Source organism: Meleagris gallopavo, chromosome 4, assembly GCF_905368555.1.
Source record: "Meleagris gallopavo chromosome 4, MGAL_WU_HG_1.1, whole genome shotgun sequence".
Lineage (NCBI taxonomy): Eukaryota > Metazoa > Chordata > Aves > Galliformes > Phasianidae > Meleagris > Meleagris gallopavo.
In genome coordinates, this window is record NC_139407.1 from 54,971,109 (window position 1) to 54,995,579 (window position 24,471).

Consider the following 24,471-nt stretch of genomic DNA (forward strand, 5'->3'; position numbering starts at 1 on the left):
TTTATATATATACGTATGCTAAGCATTATATAAAACAAGACGTTTTCAGTAAAGTGAATTTGTCTAAAGTTTCTTACAAATAAATCCTGTGAACTAGTCATTACTGAAATGATTTTTTCAAGACTGCAATAGATAGTTCTGTTAAAAAAATAACAAATGAATGAAAAGGACATGGCGTGAATCTGGAATGCATCCACCATTATTCTGAACACAACAGCTTTCAGGTATACAGCCAGCTCTGAAGAGTTTGCAATCTTTGATACAGAGCCACACACACAGTCTAGAAAACACATTCCTACTTTAAACAGTTCATAGCTCTCTGATACAGGCATTGCCATCTTTTCACATGGCCTCACCTTTGCCTCAAGCTGTATTTTGTCTGAAAGAGCAATACCTGTCCTCAACATGCAGACATGGCATGAGATAGACACGACCCCGGAAATTGAAACCTGAGGTAACCACAGATACAGGAAGGCAAAAAAAAAAAAAAAAAAAAAAAAAAAAAAGGAACTACAGCACTACAGCTATTGCAGAGTAAAAACATGCAGAAAAAGAAAAAACACTTTCTTTCTGTATGTCAGCACAGACCTCTCTTCAGCTTGTGTATGAACAGCATTTCCCCTGGGACAATTTGAGAAGAGAAATTTCAGTTGAATCAACTGAACTGCTCTCCCAGAACTGACATTAAGTTCAAGGTATGGCATCAAAGAAACAGTGATGAAATGTTCCATACATCCCCCTTTCAATTTCCTAGCTGAGCTAGAAAAAATCTGCGTTTCTCAAGGAGAGGAAGAGAGCTCAGAAGAGATGAAGTGTTAGTGGCACAAGAAACAGAAAATGTACTGGAGAATCTCTTCTAATATTGCAGTACCTTGAGCTATAAAGTTGCTGGTAGTGGCCAGAAATAAGTGGGTGAGGGTATGACATCACATAATTCTTTCAATGCAGCAAAACTGAGCCCCAGTTGAAATAAATACAACTTTTGCTTGCATTACTGAATCCAGCATTTATATTGGGCAAACTGACAGACTGGCTCAAGTAAATTCTTCAGATCTTCATGATAAATTCAAGCAAAGTCCACATAATACCTAAATTACAAAAAATGCTTTAAATACTTCAGTTTAAAGTTTCCAGAGCTCAGTCTTCTAAATACAGAATGTGCTAGAAAAATAACTTTGAAGTGAAATGATGGAAGAAATACATGAATATACTCAAAGATATTACAGCTTTCAGAAGCATCAGGTTAAGTATACAAAAGGTGACTCTGGCAGGTAGGCAGGCAGTCTTTCCAGAAAGTTTGATACCAATAGATAAAATGTAGGTCCAGAAAAACAACAGGTTACACAGAGAAGCAAACAGTGAAGGTAAGAAAAAAGTTAAAAAATGATGAATGCACACCTGTGATTATTATTATTGTTCCTATGGAAAATCATTTGTTAAGAGCTCTAGAGAACGGGATATCTTTGCAGAAATTGAAACATATCTGTTTTTTACTCATCCTGTGTGAAAAGTCAGAGATATTAATTGAATGGCAGAGATAGAGGCAGAAGAAGTTGTGGAGATAGCATGTCAAGTTCCCAGACATAGACATCTCAACTCAATGATGCCTCACCATGCCACCTGTCCATTCAATGCCACTCTCAAGTTTTCTTGCCACAGTAACTGTAATCCACTATCAATCATGAAGAGAGAGAGAGGAAGAAAGATTAAAAAAAAAAAGTTCTTAATTACACTATTTGCACTGTAATTGTCTGCAACTGCTATAATTCACAAGCAGGTCTGTATTTGTTTTCCAGACAAGTTAGTACCTTCCCTGTAACTTGCTTCTAATTCCCCTGTAATCAACTACACACAGCCAAAGAAGCCCTATGTAGTCTATTCTTTCACTGTTCCATCCTTGTTCTGAGGAAACCTTCACAGTATGGGATGCCAGGAGGTCTCCACTTCCTGCTCAAAGCAGGATTGGTTATGAGACCTGGCCAGTTGGTCAGGACTACATCTAGTAGAGGCTTCAAGGACAAAAAGCACAGCCTCCCTGAGAAACTGATTTGTTCCAGCACTTGACTTCTCATATCCACTCCTATTCCCTCCTTTCAATTTTTACTTCTTATCTCAACACAGTGATGAGCACGGTTCCATCTTCTTGATAACTTTTTCACAGTTACTAGAAGACTGCTATTTTGCTCCCTACAAGTTGTCTCCTTCAGATTAAATAAGCCCAGCTAAAATACTTTCAGCTGTTTTTTGTTCAAGTAAATTCAGTTCTAGCCATAGGCCCACAAGAAAGCAGAAGCCCTCAAGATAACTTGGATCTAAGCTCTTAGCTTAGATCAGTTCTCAAGTAAATTATAAATCAACTGTACGCTAATTAGAAACAGTCAGTCCCATTGGAAGTAGATAGGCTGAGAGCCTTCTGAAACTCTAGATACAATGCACAAATACATTTTATTCTACACCCGTTGCTTCAGGAATGATACAAGGCTTCCAACTCACACAAAGTTAATGAGAGCAGAAGCCATTATTCTTCATTCCTCCTCTGAAGTTAGCTGAGAAGTAAATACACTTTCTGCACAGTACTGCATAGTTTAGAAACTCTATTTTTCAACAAAGGATCACATCCAAACCTACTGCTGATTGATAGCAATGTTAGGAGACATTACTATCAAACCATTTAAAATTAGAACATAACTTCTTTTACCTGAAGGTCATCGTCAAAATATTCATAACATTGAAAAACAAACAAACAAAAAAATTAATTAATGGTAAATTTCATATCAAAGGACGCATTAAAAAAAAAAAAAGCTGGTGTTCATGCAACAGCACTTTCTACTCACAACAGCTGAGCCCACCAGGCTCCTCAAGTAGTTCAAGCATATCCAGGAATACACATCTGCTGAGGTCTAATACGAATTCAGGCACTGTTATTTCAGGAAACACAGAATCAAATCTCAAAACAATGAAAACATCTTAAAATGGGAAGCTACTAGGACAGGTTTATACTGACTTAACCATCAAGTCTGGAGACCCAATCCTAGGTATAGCAAGTTCAGAAAAACAGGCATAGTGTGAATGATCCTGTTCCCTCACAAGATAACTTACACAGATCTTAACTCAGGCTTAAGTCAGCAAGGAAGGCCAGCCTTCCTTCTCTTTTCCAAAAAAAAACAGTGTTAGGTCTGCCAGAGGCAGAGAACATCTGTGCAATTCAGCCACTGTCTGCTGAATTTCAACACATTTGGCAACTCCTGTCTATGAATGTGACTTGTGCAAACATGTCATCAAGAGACAAAAAAGCCCAAGAAGTAAGACCTAAGGAAAAGATTGTGCCAGCTCTTTCACTAGAGATTCTCTCCAAAAGGTATTCTAATATCAAGTCAAGCTATTCATGATCTTTTTAACCAAGCAGTGTAAATTTTGATATGCTGATTACATGAATAAAAATTGGAATCTGAAAAGTCCAGGGTATTTGCATCCCTAAGTTTGAGTTTGTCTCAGGTCAAGAACAACTTAATCAGGGTTCCATTTTCCAGATGAAATAATTACTAGGCTAAGAAAGACACCTAAATTTCTATTTGATATCAAATAAATGTTAAAGCATTTTCTGCGAGAATAGTCAAACACTGGAATATGTCTTGAGTAACATTGTAGATTATACATAATTGGGAATATTCAAAATCTAAAAGGAAACAGCTCTCAGCCACCAGCTCTTGTTGATCTTGGTGACACTGACTAGAAAATCTACAGCACTTCCTTTGAACCTTCCATTCTGTGACTCTGTCAGTATAACCCATTGGATCTTATGCTACTTTGAGAAATGATGAATTTCCATTCTGTTTGACTTACAAATTAACATATAAAACTTAAAGTACAATTAAGTGATGCAGAGAATTCTAAGGGAGAGCAAGAGTAAGGGCATCAGCCAAAGATCTCTACCATGTTTAAGATTGATTTAAGCAATTTCCTATTACAGCCAACTGCAGGGAGGTCACAAGAGTCTCCCAATCTGAGAAAGAACTTAGCAATGCCTGCAGCCTTCCTGTTCTACACCCAGACCTGTCCTCATTATTATCATCCTGACTGATGAGGTAGAAATGGGAATGCAGCAAGAATATCATCACAGAGCTCCTTGGCTGTAAAACCAGAGAGGATTCAAGATAAGAAACCTTTAAATGTGTGACAACTTTCACTGCCAGTGTTTGAAGACTCATCATTTAGACAAAAATGGTTTGTTGATCCAGAAGTTTTATTTAGTCTTGATGAAGAAAAAAATATAAATCCTTGATAACAGCTAGGGCACAAATCTTGTCTGAAACACAATTGTCCTCATCTAGAAAATGGAAAAAAAAAAAAAAAATCAAGTACCAACACTTCATTGTAGTAGAGATGCATGGACATATGCAAAACAACCCCAGCAGTCTGGTTAGCCAGACCACATCAATTAAATGAACTACTTATTTTAAAGTTTGTACAGCATCTAGCCACATCTCACTACTCCTTTAAGACCACTCAAAAACTATAGATAATTCTTAAAGAGATAGAAATTATTTTTTAAGTTATCTTGCAATGGACATATACTCCTAAGAAGAAAAGGAAATTTATAAAACCCCCATAAGGTAATACAGAATCAAATATCAAAACATTCACAAGGATGATTTTCTGACAACATATGGGATAACTTCCAAAAAAGAAAAAAAGAAATCTAAAAAAAAGGGAGGAAAGGAAAGGGGAAAAGGGAAGGGAAAGAAAGGGGAAAGGGGAAAGGGGAAAGGGGAAAGGGGAAAGGGAAAGGGGAAAGGGGAAAGGGGAAAGGGGAAAGGGGAAAGGGGAAAGGGGAAAGGGGAAAGGGGAAAGGGGAAAGGGGAAAGGGGAAAGGGGAAAGGGGAAAGGGGAAAGGGGAAAGGGGAAAGGGGAAAGGGGAAAGGGGAAAGGGGAAGGGGAAAGGGGAAAGGGGAAAGGGGAAAGGGGAAAGGGGAAAGGGGAAAGGGGAAAGGGGAAAGGGGAAAGGGGAAAGGGGAAAGGGGAAAGGGAAGGGGAAAGGGGAAAGGGGAAAGGGGAAAGGGGAAAGGGGAAAGGGGAAAGGGGAAAGGGGAAAGGGGAAAGGGAAAGGGGAAAGGGGAAAGGGAAAGGAAAGGAAAGGAAAGGAAAGGAAAGGAAAGGAAAGGAAAGGAAAGGAAAGGAAAGGAAAGGAAAGGAAAGGAAAGGAAAGGAAAGGAAAGGAAAGGAAAGGAAAGGAAAGGAAAGGAAAGGAAAGGAAAGGAAAGGAAAGGAAAGGAAAGGAAAGGAAAGGAAAGGAAAGGAAAGGAAAGGAAAAGAGAGAACGAGGAATTGAATAGAGTGAGGGAGTTGATCTGTCATGTGGAGTTTAGCTAAATTTTGGGAAGACTGGAAAGCAGACAAGAAGGGACTGCAAATAGTCTAGATAGAATTGTCTTTACACATTAAGTTTTCATTCAAGTACTCTTGTGTAGCACCTGTACAGGCATTTTGCCAACCTACACTCAGACAGGCTGATGTGTTCTAAGCAAATTAAGAGCAGAATTACTCATTGTATGTGATTATTAGTCTAGGTTATTATTAAAACAAGCCAACAAAATACACTACAAACTATGAAAGAAAAAACATTTCTTAATATTTAGTTTTCATGCAGACTCTTCAGATTAGGTGAGGTAATATAACAGCATGAGTCACTGAAGTAACAGCCCTGTAGCCAAAACCATAATGTAATTTGGAGTTTAACTGTAAAATTCCAGGTAAAACTGAGACTTCAGAAGTTAAAGTACGGAACTTTTTAGATTCTCTCTGAAATATAGCATATGAAAATGCAATGCACTTGACAGGTCATTTTTTACCTGATGCCATTAATATTAAATTTATTATTATTATTATTATTATTTAATTGAACAAGATAAACAGAATTTTTCCAGGGCAGAACTAAAATGTATAGCTTTAAATTTAATATCAGTGCTTTGTTGCATCAGTTTAAAACGTATTCTGAACGCAAAACACTACTAGAAAGAAAAATAATGAAAAGATAGTTCTGTAGAATCAAATTTGGTTTCAACATTTTGCAACAGTGCAAATTACCCGTTTCAGTAGAAGCAAGAAAGAAGAGCATCCAGCAAACAGTGTCACAAAGGATGAGCACAAAACAGATGTGGGAAAAATAAACAGCCTTCCTGCCCTGGAATTTGTAAAAAGGTCTGCAAAGAGCAAACAGGACTTCTCACTGCAATTTGACTTCTAGACCTACAAAGGGAATCCCATGAGAAACTACATTCAAATGAGTAAAATATATTAAAAATAATAATGAAAATTTACAACGATTTCGAAAGAAGACCATTGCTCAGACTTAAAAGTTTTATCAAATGCTTAATATTATTCTGCAATCAAAGCATAGCCATATAATCTGATTTTTAAAATACTATTAAAACACTGCTTCTCTTTTTAAATAATCATCTTCAGAGACAGACTTTGTCTATTTCTGATTTACCAGAAACTTTTCTAGAGAAGATATCTGAAGTTATTTCAACAAAAGTCTGTTAATACAGGATAATTACTGTAATATTTTTTTTTTTAACTATAAATACAGAAGCCCCACTACAATTCCCATAAGATGGTCTCACATTCTTTTGGTAAGTGATTAGCACCGCAGGCTTCATGATCTCCTCCCTGTTCTAAGATGAGGAATGCACTCTGCACTGCCCTTAAACTATGTAGGATTAACCAAGAGAAGGATTTTTCACATCCGTGATTAACAAGGAATAACTGTTCACCCCCTTCAGGGCTGCTCAAAAACGTATTCTCTACCTGAACTCATTATTCTTCTGCTACCTACACATTCACAAATGTGTTATTTAACCCTTTCCATGCTCATATTTTCAGGCCAAAGCCAGACAGGTGCTTAAGAATCAATGTTTTAAAGAGAAGAAAATCTAAACGATGAACAGGCTTAAAAAAAACAGGACATACATAAACAGCCCAGGTTTGAGCCAATCCAGAGTCTGCCTGGCTGAGGAAGTCAGTGTGTGTTCAGAACACACCCCAACTGAAAAAAGGCTTCAGTAGTAAACTTGCTAGTAAAATGAAGAACAGGGCTCTGAGACACACTGGAGATACCTTCCTAGCTTATGAGCTAAAAACACATTCTAAGAGAACAGTGACACTTCCATTCAGAAGATAGCTTTGCTGCTTATACAATAAAAGGCCTTATTGCCAAAAATCTGCTTTTCTTGAGACAATGCATACAACCACATACCAACAGATGTAATAATTCATTAATTGACTATCTTTTTCTTTACCAATGTTAGTCACAAACAGGAGCAATGACTCAAATACTAACAAAAAATTTTTCACCACATATCCAAAATTTCACATAAGCTCTTTCACACCTAAAAAAAACTTCCGTAAATTAGAAGAACTAACGAGATTCTCCTTCACAAATAAGAATTATCTTCATGATGCTGTTCTGCAACATTTGGCGTTTTTTCCAGTCATCTCAGCTTTGATCATATAGCCACGCAGAAGGGAAATGTGGCTCTGGGGTGGAATTTTTTTTGGGTGGGAGAAGTGTTTAAAAAAAAATAATCTGTTTTGCAACTGAATTTTATGAATTTGTATTTTACGAAATACTCAAAAGTTCAAAACAAAAGTGAATGACCTCAGAGTTACTTATTGACAGACTTTACTCTTGTGGTAAGAAAACTTAAAAATTCCTCTTTCAAAAGTTAATAATTTTTCTACTTAGAACTCAGGTTTTATGGATACAACTAGTCAAAAACATGGAATAAGAACACAATCTAATGCCATGCTAATACATAATATTATTGGGTAGTACGCAGATTTATGTTAAGCTCTGGAGAACAGGTTTTATCCCATTAAAGTCAACCATATGTTTAAGGAACATCAACATTGCTACAAAAGTTCACAGTGGTTAGGTTCCCATCATGCACTATATTGCAAGAGTTGCTCCAAATGCCTCCTACTATTATGTTGGCTCACGACATCAGAGATGGATGTTGGTGATACAGCAGAGCAGTAGAGGCTGAACCTTCCCACTAATACTCCATTATGGTTTGTTGCCATATAACAGATAGCAGCAGAGGGGTAGTCAAACAAAATGGTATATGAAGTGAAGGCATATCACTGAATTCCTATATGCAGAAAAAATGGCACCCACTGACATTCACTGATGCTTGCTGAACCCTTATGGAAACCAAAAAGTGGATGTAGGCACTATGGCATGTTTCACCAGTATTAACACTGACATGAAAGACAAGCCCTGTTCTGTGCAGCCTTGCATAGCATTCACATCATGAAACAAAAAGTGCCACAGTCAGCTCAGCCATGTGAATCAGTGGACCATGACAAGGGAACTGTTTACAGAGCTGAAACTTAGCTTCAGTGGAAATGATGGAGGCAACATTGGAATACGATTAAGCTTATTTCAAGTGGATCTCACACAGGAACAGAAAGAATACCATACGCAAGTTTGTCAGGACGTATCGAACCAATATGAGGCTGAAGGTGAGTGTTTCCTCGATCTCATTGTTACTGGTGACAAGATATACTGTCACCACTATAGTCAAAATGGCAGTCCATGGACTAGCAACACATGAATTCCTCATCAAAGAAAAAGATCAAGATGCAACCCTCAGCAAGTAAATGGACATGAACTTTCTTTTGGGATAAGAAAGGAGCGATCCTTCCGGATTCCCTGGAACCTGGACAAACCATCAACTCTGACTGCTACATCACGATGTTCACTAAGCTGAAGGCTTGAACTGCCAGAGTCAGGCCAGAGAAGATGACTACTTTTCTCTTGCAACACAGTAATACTAGTCCCAAGACCACTTTGAAGACCGTGAAGCATGTTGCCAATATTGGCTGGACTGTCCTACTACACCCACTGTATACTCTGGATTTGGCACCTTCTGACTTCCATCTGTTTGGGCTGATGAAATTGCATAGGTAACATTTTTCTAGTAATGATACTGCCGTAACAGCTGTGAAACAATGAGTTGCCTCCTCTGGCATAGATTTTCATGAGCATGGCAGGCAGGATCTTGTTCATTACTGGTGAAAATGCATAGCTAGTGGTGGTGACTATGCTGAGAAATAACCATTTTGTAGCTGAGAATTTTCTCTATCGAAGTGTGTTATTGTGCTCATTGTATCTGTTGTTGTTTCTGTGGAAATAAATAGAATGCATGACTTTCAAAGCAACTTACGTAGTTTATGAAAACAAACATTGCAGGGAGGGTGGGGAGTATTATTTCTGCTCCATAAGAAAATTCACAAAGAGTACAGCTTGGCCCTCCTAGACTAGATGAAAGGATAGCAGTACTAGTTTGTCTAGTCTATTTTGAAGTAGCTAATTTCCTTGATGAATTTCCAGGCTTGATAGGCACAGTTACTCAAGACAAGCTTTATCTGTTTTTATCCTAGATGTAGAATGTTATCTCTTAGCCCATTCTACTATGCATGCATTTAACACATTCATCAGGTTAAAACCCTGATAACCAGCATATGAAAAACAGCTAGAAGTCCAGTATTATACCGAGCCCCATTTGACATTTCCAGTAAGGTGGGCTCCTGCATGTTCCACAAGCTCCAAACACAGCAGTTTCACATACAGAATTGCACACAGAAAACATACCTAAGCAGTACTTCAGTTTGTTTACTAAATGGAAGAAAACTTATTGAAACAATGTAGTTGAAATATATTCTTGCCTTTCTTTGCTGTGATACATCTGTAAGTTTCAAATCATATTATGAACAGAATTTTAATAGTTTTTAAATACTCCTGCATACACTTCTCAGGTAACGCTCACTTCACATTAACGTATTTTAAGGCTTTTGTCAAGATGGGGCCCCCAGTAAATAACAAGTACAGGCAATTCCTCAGTTCTGTCATTTTAAAATTGTGTTGTAAGGTTTAAAAAAAATATATATGAACTATAACAAAGTATTTAATTCTTGAAATATGTCCTTCTCCATCAGTGATGCATTGTAAGAAGCATGAAAATGTACATCATAGATGGCTTTCAGTTTAAAAGCTATTTCAAGTATCAACTTGAAGTTCAACCCTTACAGCATTCTTTTCTACAACTCAGGATTTCAGCTGACTCACACCGTGAAACTCAGAGGGGCTGGTTTTCTTATAGGGGGCACAAACTCAACCTTAAGATTGCAGTTGTTCAAGAACCTCAGAGTAACATGTTACCTCTTCACTAGTTTTCTGCAGAAGTAGGAGAGTTTTGCTGTTGTTTTGGGTTTTTTTCTTTGTACACGTGTGTTATATTGGCACTGTGACTCTTTAGAACTACTAAGATGACAAATGGGCATTTGTGAAATAAATTCTAATCAAAGTACTGAAAGTACAAGGACTTGGCCTAGAAACTTTTTAGGTCACACAAGTAACATCACTCATGAGAATTACCAGTGGGACTACTCATGCAAACAACGTTATTCATTTAGTCAACATCTGCAGAGTCAGACTCCAAATTAGTATTTTGGGGACATACTTCTACCTCAAATCACAAGTATAGCAAGGAAAATCATGGTCATTTTCAAACTACTGCTGTAAACTTTTCCAATTCTGGCATTCTGATGTTCAGCACATCCTTACAGAACTCATAGCTGGTGTCTCAACCACTTGGTTAGTAATTTTATTAGAAAAATATTTAAATATTTACAATTACAAATAAATATTCGTATCATCCAGCTCCCCCCCCCAACCCTCAATGAAAAGCTAACCACTCTGCTACATAAACAAGCAAAGAATGTATTTATCCCTCAATACCTGTCTATACTGTTGTCATGATTTTTTGATTTTTGGTTATTGGTATTCCACATCATAACATTATGTAGTGCACTGGGAGTTTAAGTGTTAATGCTCCAGTTCTGGGTACCTGTCCAGAAGAGAAGAATAACCTACCCCAGGGGGCTTTGCATTCAGAGAGGAGATATAACCCCTGGCAAGGTCACCTGATGTCCCTTCTTCTTCGTCAGGCTCTCCTCCCTGCTGTTCAACTGGACTGCACATTTCACCTCAGTGTTATGGTGAGGTCTATCCACCTTTTGGACACTCTCATTATATTTGATTTATTAACTTCAATTCTAATTATATTGTATTATAGTGTGTTATCTTGCATTCCGATACTATATTTAGTAAATTAGTTTGTTTCTCCTCAGATCACTGTTGCTGTTTTCAATTATTTTGGGGTCCCGTTTCCCTTTTCCAGAGGCATAGATTTTGCAAAATTACTCTGCCCGCTAGTCACGGAACCGGGCCAAACCAGCATGTAAACCATTGACAACTGTAATTCTAGAGTACAAAGAACTAAGAAATTTTAGACATGCAGCTCATAACAGAGCTGGTTCATAGTCTACAGCAGCTGTCCTCAACCAAATACTTCACTCCAGGTGAAGATAGCTTGTAAAAAACACTGGAATACTTTGAGAGTAGCTACAACACCTCAGAAGGTGTAGGCCTTGGGGCTAGTGACTTTAAAATAATTTTTAAAGCTGCAACCAAGAAGGTGTTAGTTTTCAGAAAGTGGAGGTACAAGCTGTCCCATCCATTGGAATCAGAGCTACACATAGTCAAGTTAAAAGATGGCTGTTCTACCAAACACTGAGAGCATCTACACAACACAGATGACATGATTCAAACACTCAAGATACAGGCTGTAAAGACATCTATATTCAGAGCATAGTTAATAGCTCAGAGCTCAAGCAATATTGTACTAAGTTGGTTTGGGCCAAAGCTGGTACCCCTTCAGAGCTGAGCCTTCAGAAAATGCTGCCAGGAGTTATACCTAAAGGAACACTGCAGTATATACACATTTGAAGACTTTTCAGAGAGGTACCCACCTAAAAGACTTACAGTAAAACCATATTTATCTCCACTAGGATCTCCCCAGCAACTCAATTTTCCACACACATCTAAAACCTCGATTTAAGCTGCTGGTTTTCCCCCTGGAATGCTCTTCCAGTCCTTACATAGCAGGCACTACTACAGGACCATTTATTGCTAACTGAAAATAACAGCAGTGCCGTTGCCGTAACAATCACCTGTTACAGTAGTGTTTATTGTGGTTGTGGTTTCCATTACAGCTCTGCAATCACACTGGTGTGACACATTCTTGTTAGCATTGCGTACACAGTTTTATATCTAGCATGCTACAGACCTCTTGTAGCTCAACTAAACTACAGGAAAAGTATTTCTAACTACCTAAGGGACATATACATACTTTTAATCAGTTTTCTTCTGGAAAGAAAACAGAGTTTCTTCACAAAGAATTTTGCAAAGTGAAGCAGGACTGGATGAACCAGAGCACTTAAGAGTTGAAGGTATTCAGCATTTTGCATGAATTTGCCATCTTCAAATGGGAATTTACAATGAGTAAATCACTGATCAACCAAGCATCTCCTTGAAAATCAGAGTAACTGAAGGGATTTTGTTACTCAAAATCCAGTTTAAGAAACATGCAAAAAGCACCACTTCATGTAAAGATTTATTTTTTTCCACAAAGAGAAAATACTGTAAAGGTTTACTCTTCACATTAAAGAGTACTGAACTACAGACAACATTTTCCAACTCAGCTCATGTATTCCAGCATAAAATAATCTAACATAAAGAAAAAAAAAATGTATAACTTGTAAGAAATGTTATAAATCAAAGCAGTTCATTTAGGATCCATTAAAACTCTTACACGTTTCCATTACAACACTGAAGGAACTACAATAGATATTATTTTGCAGTAGCCTGGCACACTGCATTTACATCTTAAAAAAAAAAAACCCACAGTTTAAAGCACTTGCTATTTATTGTATAAAAGAAAACACTTGAAGTACCCACAAGTTCCCTGAGAAATAGTCCTGAATTTCAGAATCCCAAGGAGATGAATTGGCTGTCAGATAACAATGGCCCTTCGTCAGATGGGCTTGGCAGTTGTAAACAAGAAGAAATTTCTCAGCTTTTCCTCACAAATATGAAATATTTGCTCTTAGCCAACAGCTGCGGCAGTTTAAAGACATCCTGCGTATTTATTCAAATTACATGTCACCCACACACCTAACACTGACTGAATTTCAGTAAATTTAAAAATACTCTGACAATTACTGAAGCAGACAGAAAATAATTCTGAAGACAAAGCAGAATCTAACTTTGTGGGTGTAAAATAGACTGAACTTCCTAAGTCAGTTTTCCTGCTGAAGAGTAAACAAAATAACCTACAACTGCAGCTGCAGTTATCAGAATTTTTCTTCCAAACTAGAAGTGTTCCAGTGATGTGTGATATGATTTCTTTCAAAGTATTTCACTGATTTATCAGGAAGAAAAAAGCAAAAGTGTAATAGCAGAAGTGAACACTTCTTACAAGAATTAACTACTAAAGTCCAATTTGTCATTTTCAATATCACAACTCTGTATTCAACATAAGAATTCTTATGATTAAATGTATTTTAACCTACATGCTGATCTCAAAATTTATTATTATTATTAAAGTATTCACCATTATGTAACAGGAACTTTCTTCAAGATAATCAAGAAGTGAAGTTGACTACGTACTGTTTTAAAACTTCACAACTACTGTATCTCAGTATCAAGTCACACACATAGCTAAAGACTTTAACATTTATTAATGTTTCATCTATATGTTCTTACACTTGCAATACAAACTACACTACTGTTTAATTTCTTGTTACATCCCATAAACCAAATTTAGGAATGTGTACATATTATTCCAGTATATTCCTCAGCAGGAAAAGCTACACTGAGTCCCTAAACTTTAGTAGAAAGTTTAAAGCACATTGTAAAAAATGTTGCATTAAGTCTTTTAATATGACTTTGAATAATCTGACTACACAATTCTCAGAGCAATTCAATTTTAAATTATTCAAAAAAATGCTACGCTACACATTGACACTTCCAATTTTGAGGTCAAAATGTTACTTTATTTGAAGAAAAAAAAAAAAAGAATTATTTCAAGTCCATGATATTTCAGATAAAAGAATTATAAATTAGCCATTACTAAGTCTCTTGAAAAGCTTTGTCTGTATTTACAAGAAATAACGGCTGAGTGTTTTTGTCTTACGCACAGATCCAGAGCATAGCTGTTATATGAAAATATTTAAGCCAGTGTTGCTTCGCAGTGCAGGAGAGAGATTGTTCTGAACTTAAGGCACCAGTGAATGCAAGTGAAAACAAGATCCCAGAGGCATGCATAAAAAACATGATATAATGAAAATGCAGCAACTAAATGCCTGATAATGAAAGCCCTATAGTTCTACATGAACATACATTAATAAAGCTGCTTTCTCAGGATTTCCTAGCTCCAAGCTCAAACTATACTCAACTGTCAGCATCTGGACTTTAATGAGATCCATTTTGTAAGAGAAGTTGTACAATGCATTTTAAGCAATGTTTTCATTTGAGAAAATGCAGCAAGCATACACAGAAAATTAATTCCCAAACCTGTTCAGCTTCTCTTCTACCATCTTACTCATATTCTATTTACATCCTGCCACAAAAAAAAAAAAAAAGCCAATGTCCACATTTCAGCTTTACTGGACAAAATTCTCTCTTCCCTGCAACATGCATTTTTATTTACCTTTAAAAGTCAAGTTCAATTCATTCATTTCAGAAAATTGGTTCATATTTTTTTCTTAAGTCTTCATAAAAGTTTTATGCAAGAACTGGCATCAAATTCAGCTATTGCTGCATATCAAGATGACTCTTCACAACAAGCAGTAATTTCCGACGAGACATCATATAAAACACCCAATACCCGAAAAACAAGCTGTTGGATTTGTGTACCCGTGGACACTTTTTAAAATGCAAATACATTCATAACATTCAAGATACTTTCAGTAAGATATTGAAGTTTACACCTCAAATCTGGACTCCTCTATCAAGCTTTCCTCTCAACATCCATACAAATTGTTTGATAATTTCTTACTCCTTCTGTGTCTCAATTAGGATACCCCAAGTTTAAACGTGTGCTTTAACACCTGATTTGGCAAGAAATTATTTTCTGATACATTTAGGATTAGAAATACTTACAGCCTCTCCAGTTCCTTTAAATCCTGGAATGCTCCTCTCTCAATAGTGCTAATCTTGTTCTCCATGAGCTGACTGAAACGGAGAAATTTTTACACATAAGTTTTAACAGCTTCAAGACAACTTGTTGCATTAACAGCAATCATTTATAGACAGCCCTATCTTCATTAAAATGCTACAACAGTTATTCTAGAGTGAGAACCAACGCAACATTTTTGACTGCTATCACCCCACACTTTGCAAGGGGTCATATAGCAAAAAAAAAAAAAAAAAAAAGGAAAAAATAACCCTCATTAAAATGATGTTACTTTTATTCATTTGCTTGAAGAGTCCCAAGTTGAAACATACACGCTGCTCACGTATATCAATCCTCTCCAGTGAGCTTTAAGACCCCAGTTGAACAGTACAAACGCAAAGTGAGTCTCATGTAAGAACAACACAAAAATACAGAACTATGGCACGCAGAAAAAAAAAAAAATCAGTGAATTGTCACCATAATAGTAGTTTAACAAAAATTAAAAATTACTACAGTGTTTAAGAAGAAAAAAGGCTTTTATTTGACTACTTGCTCAAATAAAATGGCCTTAACAAATAAGCTAATTGTACAGTATTTTAAACTTGCTCTCAGTTACCCTACCTTCCCCCAAACCCAGTCCTGGAAAAGCTTTATAACACTTGCAGGAAGATTTACAGAACCAATTCTAATTATTCCTCGGTCAAATTCACTGTTAAAGTATATTCTTTTATCCAGAAACTGCAGAAAAGCAATAATCATCGCCTGAGACTTGCTTTTATACTGAGTAGAGGAATAACTTTTTTCTCTTTAATGAATTCCCCTATACTTCAGCATACCCATTTTCAACATGAACTATAAATTTGCTCAACTTGAGCTCTTTCTTACAAGTTACAAATTAAAACTTCCTTTCACTTTACAGCCTTAAGAAGAAATTTAAAGAATGATAACCAAGGTGACATTTAAGGCACTTGCTAACTTATTTCTACCAGCTTATGACATGGGGGAGGGGCTGTAAATTCAGAAGCAGTAGCACTAGTTGCAAAGCAATGGATAAACCAGAGGATAACTAGCTTAATAGTTTTTATAACATGAGCTGTAGCATCAGTCCAATTAGTATCAGCTATAGAAAGAGAGAACTTACAGAACTCGAAGGTGCCTTAGACCAGCAAAGTCGGTCTTGGTGATTCTGGTGATGTTATTTCCATTAAGGTCCCTGAGAAGAATAATTCATAAGCAGCAAAATTAAAACATTCAGAAGTTCTGGATTTCCCCCCCCCCCCCCCTTTAAATTACTTTGTTTTTGTGGGCAAGTTTTTTTTTTTTTTTTAATTAGCAAACCTGAACGATACCAATGAGCCATTCCTGCAACACTGCGTGGCGTGAGTTCCAGACTTCCAAGTGACCGAAAGAGAGTTTATCTGCACAGTGGTAGTTTCAAACTTTGTAATCAGAGACCCTCACAAAGTGAGTTCTTCCTACCGTTATAATGCTCACATTTATTTCTAGCAATAATGAACAGCCTAAGCCCGTCTGAGCAGGTCATATCTGCTCTGTTAGCATTGCAGCTAGAAAACCAGTAAAGCTCCTTTATGGACACAACAATATCTGTTAAGGTTACAGACTGACAGTTGCAAAACCAAACAAGTGACTGAAAACAGGACAATCTTCTACATTTTAAACAACTTCCAGCTTTCACACTATTTCTACATAGGTTTACTTGCTGCAGCAAACATTAGCTTTTGAAGCAGTCGTACAGTTGTAAATACTTGGGAACAGCATTTTACAAAAACTGAACGCTTCACATGTGGCACAGGAAGCGATACTGACTGCAGAACACAACGCATGGTCAGAAGCGATGGAAAACTGGATTAAGGCCCTGACATCTCTGCTTGTATGCCAGCACTTCTTTCTTTTTGGAAGTTGTTTGTCCTCTTTTTTCCTCTTTTTATTTAAATAACATTTTAGGTCAAGATATAGACTTCCCTCAATTCCAGTCACTGCAAATAAAACCAGACTTCACAATTCCTACGGTAAGCCATTAGGAATTGGTATTACACGGAATCTACACTGACAATTACAGCTCATTCCCAACGCGTTTGGAAAAAAAAGTCACTGTTTTTGGTGTTTGTACCACATGTGGCCAAAACACCACTGCGAAGAAACCACACAAGTCTCAGCAGAAATCAGCGTCCCTGACACTCAGAGTGAAATGCATCACTTGAGACGTGTTCATAGCCCAACGTTTAGATGAGTTATTAGAGGTTAAAAAAATAATGCGCTCATCTCTTCCTCTCCCTTAGACCCCGGCCCCCCCTCCCCTCCCCTCCGAAATAACAGGAGAGAGCCGACCACACGCTTGCTCTTCCACGACTGGAAAGCACTCTCAGCGGAGGGCACTCGAATGCTCTCAAAAAGCGGTTGCGGTGGGGGGGTGAAGGCCGCAGTTCAGGCGCAACTTCGCGCTGTGCGGCTGGGGAAGGGGCTACAGCACCAACGCCGGCAGCGCGGGCGCTGCCGCGGACTCCGAGCACCGCGGCGAAACGGGCAGAGGAGGAAGGGGACGGAACCGCCACCTCCTCGCTATATACACACACGGAGGGCGGCGGGACCCCCGGGGGCCACCTCCGTCTCGCGGACACCGCAAGCCCGCCGGGAGCCGCCGGCGCGGGGTACTTACAGCCGCTCGGTGTTGCGGGGGATGTTCCTCGGGACGCCGCGCAGCGCCAGCCCGTGACAGTCCACCGTGCTTCCTGAGCAGGAGCACTGCGCCGGGCACGGCTGCGGCGCCGCCTCGCCCACCAGCACCAGCAGCAGCCCCAGGGCCAGGGAGAGCCTACCCCAGGCGCACATCATCGTCGCCCGCTGCGCCCGGCCGGGGCCCGCCGGCCTCGGGCCCGGGGAGGCGCGGGGCGCGCCGCCCTCCTCCTCCACCTCGCCGCGGGGAGCGCTCGGGCAACTTTCAGGGTGCGGAGAAAGCGAAGTCCTCTCTACCCAGAGCCGAGCCGAGCAAACAAGCCCGGCAAAGTGTGGCGGGTGGCAGCGATCCGCGGCTGAAAGCAACTTGGCGGGGAGGGGGCCGGGCCGGGCCCTCCCTCCGTAACCCGTCGGATGGCGGGGACGAGCGGCACTCGGCTCTCGGTTTCAGCGGCGCCGGCTCCTTCGTGTGCTCCTCTCCCGGCCGTGACTCCCTCCCGGCTTCCTCCTGGCGCGGCGTCCGCTCCCACGCGTGTCCCCGCCGCGGGCCGCTCGCAGCCCCCGGGGGCGGCGGTGGGGCTGCACCGCGCACACACAACCCTGCCGCGGGGCTCAGCAAATCATCCCCCACTGGCAGGCATTCATCAAACTGTCTCAAGGAAGGAAGAGGGAGGGAAGATAAAAAAAAAAAAAAATAAGAAGTCAAGCACACGAGATGATGTTGGGCTCGGGGTTCGGCTTTCCACCCCCCGCGCCCCCTCCTGCTGGAAGCTCCCAAGCCAAGTTTAGCAGGAAAGGGCTGGTCCTAGAGGCCGATAATAATAAGCAGCTCGAGAAGTGATTCGTTGCCCTGCTGGAAGGGAGTTCATCCACCACCTCCTTCTCCGCGGTGACAGATCACAGCTAATAGATCCTCCCGTGATCGCGGAGCGCGGTGAGCTGCGCGCCCGACTCTGCTCCTCGCGGTCTCCCGGATACCGCGGCTGCGGCGAAGGGACCTGATGGGAGAGGTGGCGGCCGCTCAGTCCTTCCAGGTGAGGCCGGTTCGGCAGCTCCCGGGCTCGCCGCAGGAAAGGCAGCAACTTTCCTTCTCTCCCGGAGCCCGACGAGGCGCAACGCCTCAGGAAAGCTCCGCGCCCACTCCGCCGCCGCACCTGAGCCGCCGGTGCCGAACAACCCGGCGGCGGCGCTCCTCCTGCGGCGGAGAGAAGCCGGAGAAGGGAGGCGACACGCCGGCTCCTTCACTCGCCCCCTTGAACAATAGGATGGCACCGCCGCCCGCAGGCTGGCTCTCCTCCTCGCAGCAAGGTGCCCACCGCCGCTGCCCGCGGAAAGTGCTCCCGGGAGCGGCCGTCAGCGCCGAACCGCCGCTCCGCTCCGCCTCGCCCGGCGCGGCGCCTCTCGCCCCGCTCCCACGGAGCCGGGAGCGCCCCACGCGCCGCCCTATATAGGGGCGGTGGGGCCGCGCCTCCCCGGCCCCGCCCGCAGCGCCCCGCGCCGCGCTCACTGGCTGCGCTGCCGCCCGCCCCGGCCCGGCCCGGCCCGGAGAGCGAGGGGGGGGGGCCGGCGGCTACGCCAACAATGAATGAAAGTTGGGCGAGCGCGGAGGAGGTGCCGGGAGGGGCAGCACCCGTGAGAGCGTGGCGCTTCCCCCCGCCAGGAGTTCTGCGGAGACTTTCTCACGCAGCCTCCGGGACGGAGAGAGGGAGCGGGGCTGGGGTCCGCCGCGGTGTCTGCGTGTGCTGTGCCTGGAAGGAGATGGAGGGAGCGGGCTGAAGCGTCGCCTGCTGCACTTGCACGCGTCTTCGGCTTCTCAACGACGGTCTTGTGTTTTGTTTCTCCCACTACTGAGGGAGGAAGAGGATTTTCTTGGCGTTTCCTTCAGTTACAGCTTTCGTGTGAAATACATCAGAATCTCCCATGAATTATTTTTGAAAATTAAATGAGCAAGTGTTATTCCATACATAAAAACATGTCGAGTAGCAGCATGAGCGCTGCTCTTTACCATCCGCTTCCAAAACTTGTATTATGAATAAACACAGTGTTCCTGTTAAATTCTGTTGTTTATTGTCGTTGCATCTTCAGCATTCCTAGAAAAATGTAAGTGCATCAGGTTTCTAACTAAACTGGTTTTAATTTTCCTTCCTTGTGCACGCAGCTCCATGTGATTTACAACGTGTCCTGAGACCTCAGCAATAGGTGAAAGTGCTTTATCTTTTAGTTCCCAGCAGGGATGGATGATGAAGCCTCCAGCAAGGTGTGGTGTGTAAATGCTCAAGGGAGTCCCTAGTTCTTTCCATATGGCAGCGTCCAGCTGAGGCTCTTCATCTCTGGGGTCTCTGCTGCACAATCCCCACAAGAGGCTTTCCCTTTCCTGGTTACCAGGAAGACAAATTCTCCCTTTGGAAACATTCTCCTAGATCCAGGTTAATCTGCCCAGGTGGAAGCCAGTAAACTTATTCTTGACTTCTCTTGCTGTGGAACGCGAGCCAAAATGATAATGTCTAGAATGTATGCATCTACTAAAAACACTGCTCTATTTTTTTGATCTATTTGTTCATGAAATGTGATTGTTGTCCAGCTTTTACATGCTGGACTCACTGAGATGCAGGGATGCTCTAGGTTTAGCTGATGCGGAAAAAATTCAGTGACTGTAAGGGAAGATGTCAGCCTCTGTGTATGAATACTTCCTACTCTTTTCTTCTGTTGATTGTTCTAGGTCTTTACAAGGGATTTAGGAAGGATTTTGCAACTTTCTAGCAGGCAACAGGAAGGAAAAAAATTTAAAAATGTAATCTAAAATACTGCTTTCATGCCTCTACTAAAATCCTTTATCTTACAACTCCAGGCAGAGAAAATACGGAGACCACTAATGTAACCGTTTGGTACTATTCATTATTTCTTTCAAGTACCAACAGCATACCAAGTCTTGCCGAGGACAGAAGTAGAAGAAATAATAAACCATTTTTATATAGTGATTTTCTGAAAAACTGAGTCAATGTTTAAAGTATTAAATGTTTCTGAACTTCTCTGTGCATGGCTGATTCAAAATCTAGGCTGGTCTTAATTTAATATATTTTGTTTTCAAATAGGCATATACTAAGGTCCAAAGAAAATCAATTTTTATTCCTCTTTGGGGGGCTCATTGATTTCTACCATGCCTACCTTTGAAGCATACCTTTCATTCATTCAGATTGATTTTCCTGTGCGACTCCCCTCCCAGCACATCACAACTCTCCTTTTGTAATCCAAATTCTTTAACGGGAGAGCTCCCCACGTCCTTATTCTGTTTGAGGGCGAGGCCTCCGGTCAGACCCGAGATAGCATTATTCCTGGAGCACAAACCTGGCCCCCACAGGGAGCCCCGTGGCTGCCCCAGTTGCCTGCAGAAGCATCTTTCAAAGCTAACAAGGAAAATATCCCCACAGAGGTGAAAGTTGGGAAAAAAGTTGTAACAGGAAGATGTGGAATAAAGCAATTACAGACATTCGTCAGTAGAAGAACAAAAGTTTTGCTGCAGCCATATCAGAAAATTCAGACAGCAGCTAAACGAACTTTTGTGTGCTCCAGGCTTTACTGTACAACATTTCACCTTTTGGAGGATTGGTATACGAGGGGTATACCCCCACCCCCCCCCCCAAAAAAAAAAAAAAAAAAATTCAGAGCATTAAAATAGAAGAAGCTGCTATTCATGGCTGAGGTGGGTAGCGCTAAGGCTAAGCACAAACGCCTGAGTGAGCGCTACAAAAGAGCATCAACTGTGTGAGCATCATTGTAGCTTATTGAGGACAATATGCCTGAAAGACAGTGAAACACGATTCATCAGTTTGTAAATAATGAAGGTCAGTAAGATGCAAGAAGAATAGCCAGCAGAAATATATCAAGAATAAACAGTATAAATTAATCTAGTTTTCTTCTTTAACAAATTAACTAACTTTGTGGGTAGGAGGAATGATAGATATTAGCAAGTTATTGCCACTGTGTACGTTAACATTCTTCTGAGCAAACAGCTTAGATATAGTCAAAATCTAATTGCTAGAATGTGAACACTTACAGCCCTTCAGAGTGTGGCTGACGGTCAGTCTGGGAGCACACAGACTGCTTTAAAAAGCTGTTAAAAATACTATGCCACTGAACGATTCCATCAATGGTTGAAAATTAAGTACAGCCATTAACAGATGATACCAGAATGGAAAGGAGGAATTTACAAGGCAGAAATACAATTCTAAATTATTTAACTGGAGATAGCTCATGAATTTAGCTAATCTTAACAAAGACTGAGCACTCAAAAAAAAAAAATTAAAGTATAAAAATTATAATAAGATTGCACTCAAAAAAAAAAATTCAAGTGCTTAAGTGCAAAATAACTTGCTGGGCAAGAGAAAGATATGAATCACTGTAGCCTACAGAGGGACTTGGAAATTATTAGCACAACAATACGATGGTTTTGCTCAGAGAAAGCGCTATTTAGTTGTTAGTTATCTTTTCTGGTTGTTAGCCAGCCAAGTTTAAAACAGATCTGAAATACCTCCGAATTAAATACATGCTCTTTTAATTTAATAGCATGCTCTTGCTGGGGGGAGGGGCACAAGACCATGTCTGTGTTTGTACAATTTCTCCAAGGGAGCTAGGGATCAAACTTCTTGACTTTGCTGAAACAACATCCATAATAAACATTACAACTGGTAGTAAATATTTCAGAATTCTATCCTTAGTCTAATACTGAGTGACCTGTGGCTTATCTTATATCAGAGGGACACTATCAAATTTTTAAGGTCGCAGTTTTCACACATGTAGAATTTGTAGGTGCTCGTGGAGCCACACAGAGTCTCAAAATGTTTTATCACAAAGTATAATTAGAAAATCATTTGAAAATCTTCCTGGTTCTTATGACTAGAAAATGAAAACTTTGAATTAATCCGTTGTCATTCTATTGAAATAGACTGGATTTATTTCCTTTCTCAAATAAGCAGCCCTTCAAGTACTCCATGCAAATCTGTAGAATAGCAAGATTCTCATTAGAAGCTACTGCTTTATGAAAAATATTTACAACATTTCCAGGGTAAGTGTAGAGATATCTAGTGAGGGAGGAAATGGAAGTGTCAGAAATTAGTGAGCAGCAATTATTATATGATCCAGACCATTTTATTCAGATACTTTGCTTCCTTTATGCGTAGATCTCACGTGGCAACATGGGATTATTTCAAGACAGGTTAATTCTTGCTTATACCTCCTAGTAGGTTAAGGAACAGTATGAAATTCTCCAAGCCAGTAATAAACCTGTGACAGTTCATGTTCATTGATAAAACAATCTAATCTATATTAAGGTGAATGTCCAAAGAATAAACATTAGGAATACCATATCAGCAGCGAAGAAATAACAACAACAACAAAAGTTAAACAGGTCCAACATTGCAAATCCTTTCCCCACATTCTTATGTAAAAGATGATAAAACAATTATTTTCGTTATTTACATGAAGATTTAATGTTTTATAGATTGCATTTAATATGAGGCATCTTCAGCTATCAGTAAAATCTTTTAATTTTGCTAGCAAAGTCCTTAACCCTTACCAATGACCTCTCAGGTGCTATCAAATGTAGAAAATCTGATAGCTGCTGCATGTTCAATATCCTATGACAGATTGTTGAACATTGTATATTACATATCTTCCATGGGATGGCACAACCATCTCATGAAGCGTAAAAACTTTATCATTTCAACTAAAGAAAATCTTTTGTAATTTATGAGGTATTTGTATCCAACTATCCTAACTCCCAATTTAGTCTCCTTAGTCTCTTAGGAATTCATTGCTGAAGACATCACTCATATCATCTAGTCTGACATTCCACATGTGACAGAGCTAAAGCTGCTGTTACTGCATCCAGGCTGATAATACATGCTGAGCTAATCATATCCATGTAGCGTAGAGAATCTAGTCTCCCACCACCAAATTTACCAGAAAAGCTCCAGCTTTAAACAATTTTGCTTCTATTATTTGCTAACAGAAACCTAATTTTTGCAGCAGACAAAGCCTTGCTACTTCATTTGTTTCAGTGTTAATGTCTGGTCTTTAAACTAAATTGTTAAATTCTTTCCCTGGGGATTATCACCCTGATGTAGAATGAAGCAAAGGACATATCCCTTCTCAGAACCTTCATTTTGTCGGACTTGCTCTGTTGCAACTGAATCTGTGGATAAAATTGCAGTACTTCTTAAGATTAACTGTTGTCTATTCCATCAAAACCACTCACAACTTACTTTTGCCATCACGTAACAGCAGAATTAGAACATTTATTCCTGACAAAACAGGAACACAGGACAACCAATTCTTCAAAACTTTTCATAATGAATTTACCAAGCCTTTCTCAGCACATCTTCAGGCTTTTGTAGAAACATGTGTCTCAATGTAATTATAAAAGATTTGTCCAGTTTCAGCTTGTGATTGTTAATAGGACACACCTGGATGGAGTGATCAGTGGCTCCACAGTACAAAAGAGACATGGACCTACAGGTTCTAGTATATGTTTCAGTTGGAATAATTGTATCCACTTGTCTTGCCATTACTTAATATGCACTGTACATTTATGTATTTGCTTAAGGTTTTGCAGAGTATCTTGTGGGAGAAGAGGAGAAGGCTGACCTTTGGGAGGTTCTTGTTGAAGAAGATGCTTGCAAAATGACTGATTTGAAAAGGA

General features: G+C 40.1%; 1 protein-coding gene and 1 long non-coding RNA gene across 5 annotated transcripts in view; one reads left to right on the forward strand and one right to left on the reverse strand.

Annotated features, from left to right (window-relative positions):
• The window catches only part of SLIT2 (slit guidance ligand 2), a 246,357-nt gene extending 228,235 nt beyond the window's left edge, over nt 1-18,122 (reverse strand). For all 3 annotated transcript variants that reach the window (XM_085223410.1, XM_085223411.1, XM_085223409.1), the window contains exons 1-3: nt 17,758-18,122; nt 16,222-16,293; nt 15,068-15,139 (exon numbers count right to left, since the gene is read on the reverse strand). In XM_085223410.1, coding sequence (XP_085079536.1) covers nt 15,068-15,139; nt 16,222-16,293; nt 17,758-17,933 — 320 coding nt within the window. In that variant the 5' untranslated portion in view covers nt 17,934-18,122. The remainder of the gene's footprint in view (nt 1-15,067; nt 15,140-16,221; nt 16,294-17,757) is intronic.
• Nucleotides 18,123-18,668: 546 nt separating this feature from the next.
• LOC146544517 (uncharacterized) overlaps nt 18,669-24,471 on the forward strand; it is a 48,445-nt gene continuing 42,642 nt past the window's right edge. For both annotated transcript variants that reach the window (XR_014883202.1, XR_014883201.1), the window contains exon 1: nt 18,669-18,808. This is a non-coding gene — a long non-coding RNA (uncharacterized LOC146544517). The remainder of the gene's footprint in view (nt 18,809-24,471) is intronic.